We start from the raw sequence: 14,211 nt of genomic DNA, 5'->3' as shown, positions 1-14,211 counted from the left end.
TCAATATGCTTGGCAAACAGCCTTTCAAACATTACCTCGGTAAGAGGAGCGGCCCCACCCCACAACCCAGCCCCCACCATCTTTCTTCCCGCAGGACACTCAGTCGCATTCGGAGGACACTCGCTCGCCCTTCTTTCCTGCACCTTTCTTCTGGGGCTTTGACATTCCTCGTCTCCCTTATGACTTCCCACACCAGCTCATCCACAAACTGCCCCTGAAACTGGGCATAAAAGTCCAAAACCAGAGTCTCTAGCCACCTAACATGCAACCTCCACCTACATGCCACCACCAGTAGTGCCAAGAGGCTTTGTAGCCATGTGGGATGGCCACTTCCAGAATATAAAAATGAACATTTGCAAAGATTGCAGTGAAAAATGGACAATGTTAAGAAAGCAAGCAGGCACAGAGCCTGTCTGCATATTGGAGCCACAGCTCCCAGACAAGACTGAAATTGTAGGCCCATTAGCATATGGATGGCCCATCCCCAGGAACAAATGAGGATACTTAAGTAACCGATCTGGCCCCAGGCATCATGCCACCAGTTCCCCAAACCGAAAGCAGAAAACAAAGCCGGCCAACGGCCACCGAGCACACGCCCAGCCATCAGGGCACCCACACCAATCTCCATCATAAGCCCTGCCAATGCCTTTGACCTCCGATTGGGTCAGCAAACGTACTGGGATATGTCCACCCCCGGCTCCAGAACTATCCCATCCTACTATCAGCTCATGGGTGAGCAGCTGCGGAGCAGAGGTCCACAAAGGGTGGTAGTGGGGGGCTGAGAAATCCCTGGTCAGAAGGTTGACAGGGGTTATGGGGACCAGTGAAGAGAACGAGAGTGATCAAGATACGGCCCAATTAATTGGGGCCAAGTTCAAGGCCCGCCCAAAAGCGCGCGAAGCCCCTTCAGGTATAAGAAGGCCCCAAGAGAGAATCGCTCTCTTGGACTTGGCTCTCACAGCGGAGAGACCCGTCCACCAGCTGCACCAGAAGTAAGTCCAAGGTCAACGCACGCTACCAGACAGACGACCTTCGCTGTTCCCCTGTACCAGTTCGACCCCAGCAGCCTCAGAACCGAACAACGGCCATTGTTCCTCTGACTGAGTGGGCGCCCGAAGCCAAGTATAGGCTTTTAGCAATAGTGATAGTTTAGTCTGTAGAGTATTTGTGCATGAGTAGCTTTAACTGTGCGTGTAAATAAATAAGCATTGATTTTGAACTAACTAACTGGTGTACCGAGTCTTTGATCAGTATTCGGTTTTGAACCTTGTGGCGGTACCGAAAGATACCTAGCGACTCTAGAGCAAACGTAATTAGAATTAAGGAAGGCGACCATTTTGACCGCCATATTCAGAGCCAACCAAAGAGAGCAACAGCTTTTAGTATCAGCAGATGAGCCAGAGTGCCCAAGCTCTGAACATTTTTGTTTGTGTTCAATGATGACCTAGGGTATTAATGGTGGGGGACTCAGCAAGGTTAATGCTGTTAAAGCTCATGGGAGATAGCTGGGCTTTCTGTTGGCTCAGGTGGTCTTGGACTGGCACTTGTGGCAATGAATATTTCATTATTGCGGGAACTGTGAATGTTAAATGCTATAGAATTTTCAGTGAAAAGGCCAAACTTAACCTTATAACGAAGGGAGGTCACTGATGAAACAACTAAAGAAGGTTCGCCCGAGGACACTTCCCTAAATAACTTTTGCAGTGATGTTTGACCCACTCCTAAATTTCTCAGCCCATCTCCTTTAAAGACACCCCATAAACTCCACATCTTTGACCAACTTTTTGGTTACCTGCCCTAATAGCTCAAGTGACTCGGTGTCAGATTTTATCTGATAGCAATCTTGCGGAGATATGACGGAGGCACCAAGGATTGGAAAGTCACAAAAGGGGCCCAAGTAATTACAGGCTATTCAGCTGTACATCAGTGGTGGGTACATTTTTAGAAACAGTAATCGGGGGAAAAAAAATTCAACAGGCAATTGGAAAAGTTTGAGTTAGTGAGTGCCGCCAGCACAGATTTGTAAAAGGCAGATTTTTTGATGAAGTAACAGGAAAGGTTGATGAAGGCAACATTATGGGTGCTGTCCATATAGATTTTAGGAAGGTATTTAACAAAGTACCACATAAAAGGTCGGTTAACAAAATTGAGGCTCATGAAATAGGAAGGTCAGTCAGAGATGGACAAAAACATTGGCTTAAAGAGAGAAAACAAAACCAAAGAATTGTTACAGCGGAGGAGATGGTCATTTGGCCCATCATGTACGCACCAAATCTCTCAGCAATTCCCTTAGTACCATTCTCCCCATAACTCAGCACATTCTTCCATTCCGATAACAATGAAATGATTCGGTGAATGCTTTGTTGAACCCTAGTCCACCACACACTCGGGCAGTGCATTCCAGGACTTAACCACATGCTGCATGAAAATGATTTTCAAATATCACTTTTGTTTCTTTTGCCAATTACTTTAAATCTGTGCCCTCTTGTTTTTAATCCATTCATGAGTGGGAACAGTTTTCTCTCTATCTCCTCTGTCTGCCCCCCTCATGATTTTGAATACCTTATCAATCCTCTAAGCTTTCTTTCCTCCAGAGAAAACAGTCCTAACTTCTTGAATCTATCTTCATAACTGAAGCTCCTTATCCCTGGAACTGTCCTTGTGAATAACTACTCTCTTCAATGCCTTCAGATCCTTCCTAAAGTGCAGCATCCAGATCTGGAAGCAATACGCCAGCTGAGGCTCCTAACTAGTGTCTTATACAAGTTCGGCATAACCTCCTTGCTCTTGTACTCTATGCCACCTACCCTGCACATCTTTAGCTTGTGGGGGTGAAACCCACGCAAACATGGGGAAAATGTGCAAATTCCACACTGACAGTGACCCAGATCCAGGATTGAACCTGGGACCTCTGTGCCATTAGGTGGCAGTGCTAACCACTGCACCACTGTGCTGCCCCTTGTATGCTTTATTAACCATGCTCTCAATCTCAGCCACCTTCAATGACTTGTGCACACATACACCCAGGTTCCTCTGCTCCTGTATCCCCTTTAGAAGTGTACCCATTATTTTATATTCTCTCCATGTTCTGCCTACCAAAATGGATCACTTCACATTTCTCTACATTAAATTTCAACTGCCACCTGACTGCCCATTCCACCAACTTGTCCGTGTCTTTTTGAAGTTCTACAGTATCCTCCATCCACACAATTCACAATGCTTCCAAGTTTCATGCCATCTGCAATTGCTGAAATTGTGCCCTGTACACCAAGGTCTAAGTTAATATAGATCAGGAAAAGCCAGGGTCTCAAAACTGACTCCACTACAAACCTTCCTCCAGCCTGAAGAACATTAACCACTCTGTTTCCTATCATTCAACCAATTTCGAATCCATGTTGCTCCTGTCCCTTTTATTCCACGAGTTATAACTTTTCTCAAAGTTGTGTAGCAGTGTACAAATGCTTTTTGGAAGTCCACGTAAACCACATCAACAGCATTGTCCTAATCAATTTATGTCAAAAAAATGCAACAAGTTAATTAAATAGATTTTTCCTCAAGAAATACATGCTAGGTTTCCTTAGTTAACCCACATTTGTCCAGCTGACTAATAATTTTGCCCAAGTTTGTTGTTTCTGGAAGTTTCCCAACCACCATTGTTAAACTGACTGGCCTGTAGTCGCTGGGCTTACTTTTTACATCCTTTTTTGAACAAGGTTGTAAAGTTTCAATTCTCCAGTCCTCAGGCGCCAACCCCCAAGTCTGAAGACTGAAAAATTATCAAAACATCAGGTCATGGTACATGGCTGTATGTTAGATGGGAGGATGATGGACAGTGGCGTTCCTCACAGTGTTAGGTCTATCGCATGTTTAATTAAGTATGAGGTGATGCACTTGGGCAGGACAAACTATTTAATGGAATTCATGATAAATGGAAAGCACAAAGGATTAGAGGGACCTTGATATGCATGTAAACTGATCCCTTAAGGGAGCAGAGCAGGTGGATAAAGTGGTTAAGATATATGGTATACTTGCCTTTATTAGCTGAGGCATAGAGTTTAAGAGCAGGAGGTTATGTTGGAACTGTATAAAACGTTGGTTAGGCCACTGCTCAAGTATTGTGTGCAGTTCTGGAATCCACATTACAAGAGGGATGTGATAGCACTGGAAAAGGTGCAGAGGAGATTTACCAGGATGCTGCCTGGCTGGAGAGTTTCAGTGAATAGAGATTGGACAGACTGGGGTTGTTTTCCTTGGAGAAGACGGGATTGACGGGGGGGGGGGGGGGGCATGATTGAGATTTATAAAATTATATGGGGCACAGATAAGATAGACAGGAATAATTGTTTCCTCTTGGTGGAAGGATCAATGACTAGACAGCATAGATTTAAGTAAGGGGCAGGAGGTTTAGAGAGGTTATGAAGAAAAACATTTTCACCCAGAGGGTGGTGGGAATCTGGAACTCACTGCTTGAAGGGTGGTGGATTCAAAGACTCTCATGACATTTAGGAAGTATTTAGATGTCACTTGCGATGCCAAGGCAAACAAGGATATGGGCCAAATGCTGGAAAATGGGCCAAAGGGCCTTTTCTGTGCCGTAGACCTCTATGACTCTACAAATGACTTGGATATTCAGTACAATTTCACAATTTGCCAATGACACCAAACTTGGAGGTCTGGCAGATAGCAAGGATGATACCGATCAATTGCAACAGGACAGAATACGCAGTAGAATAAGCAGATAAGTATCAAAAGGAATTTAAGAGACATATCAGGTGATCCATTTTGGCAAAAGAAATGGGGAGACGCAGTATAGGCTAAATGGCACAGTTCTAAAGTGTGTGCAGGGATAGTGGGACCTGCGGGGCTCATATACACCCATTATTGAAGGTGGCAGAATATACTGAGAGAGTAGTTAGCTTTCTTGGGCTTCATAAATAGAAACATTGAATACAAAAGCTGGGAAGTTATGCTGAACCTTGTACCGCTCTAGTTAGCCCACATCCAGAATATTGCAGTCAGTTCTGCTACATGACGATCCTGGAGTGGGTGCAGGTGTTTTGACCAGAATGGTCCCAGGAATGAAGGATTTTAACTACAAGATTAGGTTGGAGAAGCTGGAGTTCATCTCCTTGCAGATGAGGAGATTGAGGTGAGATTTGATAAGAGATATACAAGATTATGAAAGATTTAAAGATGGTAGAAAAGATCAGCTAAGGTTTTGGGTAAGAGATGGAAAGGGGATGAAGGGCAGAGTTTTTTTGCGCAGTGAGTGGTAATGACCTGGAACTCACTGCCTATGATGGCTGTAGAAACTTGATTTCAAAAAGAAATTGTATGGGCATCTGACAGTAATAAACTTACACGGCAATGGGGATAGAGCGAGACAATGGGATTAAATAGATTGCGCTACAGATAGCTGGTATGTACTTTATGGACCAAATGGCCACCTTTTGTGCTGCAATGACTATGACTATTTTCATTGGCAGCTTTCAGCTGCTAAGACCGTTAAGTTTTGGAAATTCCTCCCTGAACCTTTCTTGACTTCTCTCTGCACATTTGAGGTGCCCCATAAAATCTACCTCTTTGACCAAAGCTTTTGGTTATCTGCCCTAATATTCTAGGTATCAAATTATGCTCTATAATTCTCCTTTGAAGTGCCTGGAGTTGTTTTATTAAGTTAAACGCTCTCTAAGCTTCAGAATAGACAAGAAATTGTATAAATTAAAGAAAGCTTTGAGTGGAAATCAACTTCTGTGTAGAGGTTAAGGGGAAAAAGAAGCAATCTCATTGAGGAAGTTGGTTGGTGCTTGGGAGGTCCAGGTTTTACCAGTGTCTGTGTGTAACAGATTAATAGATAAAGGGGGTAACACTCCAAAGATCGCTACCCTCTGGACTCGGCACCACCTGTGTTTTGAGTACCGTGGACATCACCCGAGCGAAACCCTGCAAAAACCCTCTAAGCTTCAGGCATGCCTAACACATGTGGACATGACTTGCTGGACTTCCCGCACATCTGTCCTCTACCCCAAAGAACTTGCTCATACCTAATTTAAAATGCTGCCAAAATCGACGCCCGATTTTTAGCGTCACAATCACCATTGGATTACCTGAACGTCAACAAGGCCGTAGGCAGCAGCCCCATCCCCTTACATGAGCCTGACTCCATTCTCACCCACAGTATCTCCTGATCCCCACACCAACCCAATACCTTCTCCACGGTCACCGCCCAATATTAGTAGATCAAGCTCGGCAATGCCGAACCCCCTGACTTCCGGTCCCTTTGCAGGACCATTCGACAAATCCTAGCAACCATACCTACCCAAATAAAGGCCAATATCAGCCTCTCCACCCCCACAAAAAATGCCTTTGGCAAAGAAAATGGAAGCATTGGAATAGGAACTGAAAACATGGCAAAACGTTCATCTTCACAGACTGCACTCGGCCTCTCAAGGACCGCGGGAGGCTATCCTATCTCAGTAGGTCCGCCTTAACCCTACCACCAGATTCGTAAAGTTTAACTTATGAAGCTGAGCCAATCCTACGCTACCTGCACCCCATAATACCTAAAATGAATGCCCATCAAACACCCCAAAATTAGCTTCCTTCTCCGGCAGGGTAACCGAAAAACACACTCTCTTCTCCAGGTTCAATTTATACCCGGCGAGCACACCAAACCGCTTCAACAGCGCCATTATGCCCCCCATTGTAGGGACAGGGTCTGAAATGTACAGTAACAGATCAACATACAGGGGAACCCTATTTTCCATCGCCCCCGCATTAGCCCCCTCCACTCACCCTAATTCCTCAACGTGATGGCCAAAGGCGCTATCACCCATGTGAATTTGAGTGGGGACATAGGGAACTAGGCAGGGGTGCCCTATGCAGCTAAAAATGCTTTGAGCTTACATTATGTGTGTGAACATTGGCCTTGGGTTCCTTGCACGACAGTCTCAGCCACAACACAAACTCGGGCCCAATCCCGAACCGCTCCAAAACCGCAAACAGATAGTCCCAATCTACCCTATCAAAGGCCTTTTCCGCATTCAGCGCCACAATGACCTCCTGCTCTCCTCCCCACCCCCACCCCCTCTTCCAGGGGGATAGTATCACATTCAACAGGTGCTGCACCTAAGTAGTCAACCGCCTACCCTTCACAAACCCAGTTTGATCCTCCCCAACATCGCTTGAGAGACACTCCTCCAATCCACGTTCAATAATGAAATTGGCCGATACAACCGGCATTCCCCGTTCCTTCTCCTTCAGAAGGAGCGAGGTAGATGCCCGCATTGTCGTCTCCGGGAGTGACCACCCACGCCATTGAGTCCTCAATGCCTCCACTAACGCCAGTCTGCAAACCTTGTATAAAATTCCACCAGTAACTCATCTGGCCCCTGCGCCTTTCTGCCTGCATATTTCGGATTGCCTTCTGAACTTCCTCCACTCCCGGCAACTTCTCTGACCCGATCTCCAACCCCTCCAAATACTCCCCCATGTCCAACTCATCGTCCGTTGGTTCTGACCGATGTAGCCTCCCATTGAATGCTTCAAAAGCTGCATTCATCTTCTCAAGCACAGCCACCAGCCCACCTCCCAGATCCCGCACCTGAACAATGTCTCGGGGAGCTGCCTGCCATCTCAACAGGCCAGTCAACAAGTGGCTGGTCTTCTCCCCATATTCACACTATCATCCCTCTGTGCGCCGCAGCTAGCGCACCGCCTTATCAGTGGTCGCCAGGTTAAACTGTGACAAAATCTTCCGACTAGCCAATAGCTCCGGGGTGGGACCCTCCGCATATTTACTGTCAACCTCCAAAATCTCATCCTCCAGCTGCTGGCATTTGTCCTGAGCCTCCCTATCCACCTGTACCTTATATGCAATTGTCACTCCTCACACAACCGCCTTCAACGCTTCCCATAACACCAACAGCGAGACCGCCCCATTTAAACATTTTTAAAAAATCTTTATTATTGTCGCAAGTAGGCTTACATTAACACTGCAATGAAGTTACTGTGAAAAGCCCCGAGTAGCCACACTCCAGTACTTGTTCGGGTACACAGAGGGAGAATTCAGAATGGCCAAATTACCTAACAGCACGTCTTTCGGGACATGTGGGAGGAAACCGGAGCACCCAGAGGAAACCCACACAGACACGGGGAGAACGTGCAGACTCCACACAGTGACCCGAGCCGGGAATTTAAGCTGGGACCCTGGCGCTGAAGCAACAGTGCTAACCACTGTGCGACCGTGACACCCTTATTAAACCCGATATTAAACCCGACCGTGTCATCAATCACCCTTCCCACCCTCACACAAAACCCCAGATCTGCGAACAACCCTACATCTAAACTCCAGGCCGGCCCTCTCTCCAGAACCACATCTGCCAGTTGCGGGACATGGTCTGAAATTACAATTGCTGAATATTCCGCTCTCCGCACCCCCTGCAACAGGGACCTCCCCATAATAAAAAAAAATCAGACGTGAATAGACCTTGTACACTGGCAAGAGGAGAATTACTTGCCCACTGGGTGTAGAAATCTCCATGGATCTGCCCCACCCATCTCCCTCATAAACGCTGCCATCACCTTCACCCCTCCCCCCGAAGGGGACAAAGACTTTGGCTTGCAACGGTCTCGGATCCAAGACCTTATTCCAATCCCCCCAAGGAACAACTGATGTGTCCCCATATCTGGGATGCGCACAGTAAGAAATCTTACAACACCAGGTTAAAGTCCAACAGGTTTTTTTCGAATCACTAGCTTTCGGAGCACTGCTCCTTCCTCAGGTGAATGAAGAGGTGGGTTCCAGATGTAATATGATACTTTGAAGGCAAGTCTTTGCAGGTAATTAAGTCTACTGATCCAGACGGAGCAACTGGAGAGAGGGAAAATCACAGGTTAAAGAGGTGTGAATTGTCTCAAGCCACGACAATTAATAGGATTTCCCAAGTCCAGGCCAGATGGTAGGGGGGTGAGCGTAATACGACATGAATCCAAGGTCCCGGTTGAGGCCGCATTCATGTGTGCGGAACTTGGCTGCAAGTTTCTACTCGGCGATTCTGCGTTGTCGCGCATCCTGAAGGTCGCCTTGGAGAACGCTTACCTGAAGATCAGAGGCTGAATGCCCTTGACTGCTGAAGTGTTTTCCAACTGGAAGGGAACATTCCTGCCTGGTGATTGTCGCGTGATGTCCGTTCATCCGTTATCGCAGCATTTGCATGGTCTCGCCAATGTACCACATTTTGGACATCCATTCTTACAGCGTATGAGGTAGACAACGTTGGCCGCGTCGCACGAGTATGTACCACGTACCTGGTGGGTGGTGTTCTCAAGTGTAATGGTGGTACCCATGTCGATGATCTGGCACATCTTGCAGAGATTGCCAGGCAGGGTTGCGTGATGTTGTGGTCGCTGTTCTGAAGGCTGGGTAGTTTGCTGCGAACAATGGTTAATTTGAAGTTGCACGGTTGTTTGAAGGCAAGTAGTGGAGGTGTGGGGATGACCTTGGCAAGATGTTCGTCTTCATATCAATGACGTGTTGAAGGCTGCGAAGATGATCTCGTAGTTTCCCCGCTCCGGGGAAGTACTGGACCGAGAGATTACCCTTCGTCCCACATCATATCTGGGATAGTCGCCACCACCCCCTTCGTGATATCTACATTGTCCCAATTTGGAGCGTACACATTCACCAACACTACTAACCTGCCCGCCAACACCCCCAATACCATAACATATTTATCCCCTCCTGATCCACCACCACCTTCTGCATCTGGAACCGGGCTCGCTCTTTTATTGATCAGGATTGCCACCTCACAGGCCCCACAGTCAAAACCCGAATGAAACACCTGGCTGACCCAGCCCTTACGAAGCCTCACCTGCAACAGCATCACATTGGCCCTCAAGCTCTTTAGATGCGCAAAAGCTCTTGCCCATTTTACAAGGGCCCTCCCAACCCACACACATTCCACATTACCAAGCAAATTGGGGGTCCCTTGCCCCCCACCCCTGCTTGGATCAGCCATCACCCCTACGGGGGATGCACTCATTTCCCCCCTCCCTTCCCCAACATTCCCCAACCAGAGTTCCCAGTCCAAGATGGCACCTGGCCCCATCGGATGGAGCCAACAAACAACCCTCAGTCACCGCCAAACGATCTCTCGCCCCCTCTCCCTTATCTCATAAATCCCATAACCACTTCCTCCCATTGGTGGTCATCTTCTGGGTTTTATGTGGTCATCTTCCGGGATTCTACAGAGTCTGGAACAGTCCCTGCAGATTGGAGGGTAGCTAATGTCACTCCAATATTCAAAAAGGGAGGTAGAGAGAAAGCAGGGAATTATAGACTAGTAAGCCTAACATCGGGAGTGGGGAAAATTCTTGAATCCATTATCAAGAACTTTGTAGCGGAACATTTAGAAAGCAGTGGCAGGATCAGTCAGAGTCAACATTGATTTATGAAGGGGAAATCATGCTCGACAAATCTGTTGGAATTCTTTGAAGATGTAACGAGTACAGTTGACAAAGGGGGAGCCAGTCGAGGTGGTATATTTGGACTTTCAGAAGGCATTTGACAAAGTTGGCAGAGAGGAAACAAAGGGTAGGAATTAATGGGTCCTTTTCAAGTTGTCAGGCAGTAACTGGTGGGGGCCACAGGGATCAGTGCTGGGACCCCAGCTATTCATAATATATATTAATGATTTGGATGAGGAAACAAAATGTAACATATTAAAAGTTTGCAGATGATACCAAGTTGGGTGGGAGGGTGCAAAGATCCTTCAGCATGATCTGGACAGGTTGGGCGAGTGGGCAAATCAATGGCAGATGCAGTATAATTTGGATAATAAGTGTGAGGTTATTCACTTTGGAAGCAAAAACAGGAAGGTTGATTATTACCTGAACAGTTGTAAATTAGGAGCGGGGAGTGTGCAGCAGGACCTGGGTGTCCTTGTGCACCATTCGCTGAAGGTAAGCATGCAGGTGCAGCAGGCAGTAAAGAAGGCTAATGGTATGTTGGCCTTCATTGCAACAAGTTTCGAGTACAGAAGCAGGGATGTGTTGCTGCAACTATACAGGGCCTTGGTGAGGCCACACCTGGAATACTGTGTGCAGTTTTGGTCTCCTTTTCTAAGGAAGGATGTTCTTGCTCTCAAGGGAGTGCAGCGAAGGTTTACCAAACTGATCTCAGGGATGTCGGGACTGTCATAAGAGGGGGAATTGACTAGGTTAGGATTGTTCGCGCTGGAGTTCAGAAGAATGAGGGAAGATCTCAGAGACTTTTAAATTCTAACAGGACGAGACAGGATAGATGCAGGGAAGATGCTCCCGATGGAGGGCGTGGCCAGAACCACAGGTCACAGTCTGAGGAGTCAAGGTAAACCATTTTGGGCAGAGATGAGGAGACATTTCTTCACTCAGAGTGGTGAGCCTGTGGAATTCATTACCACAAGACGTAGTTGATGCTAAAACATTGATTACATTCAAGAGGCGACTAGATATAGCACTTGGGGCGAATGGGACCAAAGGTTATGGGGAGAGAGCAGGATTGGGCTATTGAGTTGGATGATCAGCCATAATCGTGATAAATGGTAGAGCAGACTCGAAGGGCTAAAAGGCCTCCTCCGTCTCCTATCTTCTATGTATCTCTCAAAATGGCTCTTAGTTTCCCCATTCCCATACCATTCACACCTCCTAGGCACGTTAAAACTTGCAGACAGGATCAGGCCAGCCACTCCCCCCACCTCGCTCAATTTACTAGCGAACTTAGTTTGCTGGCAGGGTAGCCCCCCCCCTCATCCAAAAAATAACCCTCTACACCCACCCCATCCTTCCAAATGCCATTGTCCCCCTTCCCAAATGTCCATACCCACTTCTAAAAACCACAAAAGAAAAAAGGTGAAGGAAGAAATCCAATCCATCGAACAGTCCCCCAACCCAATTTTCAATTAATGGTTAATACCAAAATACAAAGAAAATGCAAGGTCCCAGATACAACAAAAAACACACAGCCCTCCAACACCCCATCTTTTCACAACAAAGTCCCCCTTCCACTATTCTCAGTTCATTCCAAAACCCTCTGCCTTTACAAATGCTTCCACCATCTCGAAGAAGTGATCCGTCGAGTTGTGCGTGACCCTCAACTTTGCTGGGTAAACCACTACAAAACATGCTCCACTTTTGTTAAGTGCTTCCTTGTTGAAGGCCGCCCGCCTTCTCGTCACTCCACCATGGCACCTTGGAAAATCTGAATACCACTTTACCTCACAGTTCTGCTTAGCCCATCGCAGCACCTTCTCCCTCATCTCGCAGCTGTTCAAGCAAACTATCATAGCCCTAGGTGGCTCGGTAGCCCGTGGCTTCGGCCGGAGCAACTGATGTGTCTTATGCAGCTTGAAGGGGGGAGGGTTCTGCCTCCTCCCCCAACAGTTTCCCAAACATTACTGTTTGTCAGGCTTGGGCCTTCCATACCCTTAGGCAACCCCACTATCCACAAGTTCAACCGCCGGGACCTGTTTTCCAGGTCCTCAACTGTTGCTCTCAGGCCCTTATTACTGTCCTCCACCTTCAACAACTCGACTTCCAAAGAAGTGAGCTGGTCGCTGTGCCTCGAGAGCGCTGCATCCACCCCTTTCAACATCATCAAGCTCCCGCACTGTCTCAGACGCCTTCCCAATCGCCGTCCTCATCGGACACAATGTGTCTTCCACCGACTGCTTAAGACTCTCCAGCACTTCCCGCCCATGCCGCTCAAAATGCTTGCTGAACTGCTTCTCAAACTCAGACACCATCACCTCCACCAGCGCTACCATCATTACCAGTGCAGCCCCACCTGGAGAGCTCAGCTCTACCATCTTTCCCCCCACCACACACCTCATTTAACTTTACCCTGCCGGCGGACGAGCGCTTGCACATTTCTTTAAAGTATTCTTTCTTTTGGCTTTTAGACATCATATTATAACCAACGTTCAATTTCTCCCCAATCAAATTCTCCCCCAAAACCGAGGACTCTGGCGGGCGCTATCCTACGTGCAACATCCCCCTACATGTCGCCACTGGAAGCCACCTCATGTATTGGTCATAATTTGCAGGAATTGTTACACAGAAATTTTAAAATTACATGGACTGGGAAGACAATTAAGCACAACAAGGAACAATTATTAGGAGAGTATTTTGAAAGAGCATGGAAACAGTTCAAAATCTAAGGATGTCTGGTTGAGATGGTCAAATTAGTTGCCAGTGGGAACGGCAAAGGGTCAACTTGGAGCCAGCAGCAGAAAAGCACAGTCCAGCAAAACATGGAGGAATGGAAGTCCAGTCCCGAACACACTGGAGGAGTGATAATTGATCCAAGTGCCAACAAAGACTTGGGGAAATGATCTAGCAATCACTGATAAGAAAGAAAGTGAGGAAGCAGGCATGGAAGTTAAGCAAGTAGAGCTTAGTTTGTATTCGGGGGACAGGACAGCAGCAGCCAGAACAAGTTTGTCGTAGCACTAGAGCAGTTTCAATACAGTGCCAGCTGAGAGGAGGAGCCTCCAAGTAATGTAAACTAGTTTTGCTTTTGTTTTGACCGAGCATTTAAACTACCCTTTCTCTAGTCCTGTGATTCCAGCAGTTGTGAACCTGTGTGTTTGTAATTACTTTATCTGTTCAAGATTAAGTTATTAGTACCATTGTCTTTGTACACACAGTACTTTGAAGAAAAAGAACTTCAAAACTTTTCTGAGCTAATGTTTTCATGGAAAGCACTAACCACAGCATCATGCTCCCAAAGTTGATTGCCTTTCAGATGATGGCACTTCAACATCATGATAGGGCCATTAAGTTTGGACACATCTAGGCACAAGTCATCAGTTCTAATTTCTTTGTTTGCAGTGTAGGAAAACACCTAAAGAAGGAAAAAACATATGATTACATCTGTAAACATAATAAAGATTCAATTTCAAGTGGAGAAAAATACATTTATTGTTATGTTTCAAAAAAATATTAGGCGAAGGAGCAGAATATATAATATTCTGAAAAGGAAGAACATGCAGGTTTATGGAGAGAAGGTGAGAAAATGGCATTAGGTGAATTGCACATTCAGAAAGCCAGCACAGACAACAGGCTGAACAACTTGCTTCTGTGCTATAAGCATTCTGTGATTCTATGATTAAGCATGTGCCATAGCTGAATGGGGATGGGGGGAGGGTGGGGGAGAAGATGAAATAGGAGTGT

General features: G+C 46.6%; 1 protein-coding gene across 4 annotated transcripts in view; it reads right to left on the bottom strand.

The window, feature by feature from the left end:
• Positions 1 to 14,211, bottom strand: part of galnt1 (UDP-N-acetyl-alpha-D-galactosamine:polypeptide N-acetylgalactosaminyltransferase 1) — a 265,777-nt gene that overhangs the window by 31,184 nt on the left and 220,382 nt on the right. For all 4 annotated transcript variants that reach the window (XM_072508906.1, XM_072508905.1, XM_072508908.1 and 1 more), the window contains one exon: positions 13,748 to 13,882. In XM_072508906.1, the coding sequence (XP_072365007.1) occupies positions 13,748 to 13,882 (135 nt within the window). The remainder of the gene's footprint in view (positions 1 to 13,747; positions 13,883 to 14,211) is intronic.

Source organism: Scyliorhinus torazame, chromosome 6 (genome assembly GCF_047496885.1).
Source record: "Scyliorhinus torazame isolate Kashiwa2021f chromosome 6, sScyTor2.1, whole genome shotgun sequence".
Lineage (NCBI taxonomy): Eukaryota > Metazoa > Chordata > Chondrichthyes > Carcharhiniformes > Scyliorhinidae > Scyliorhinus > Scyliorhinus torazame.
Note: the sequence above shows the minus strand (reverse complement) of the source record. Positions and strands in the feature narration are given on the sequence as shown.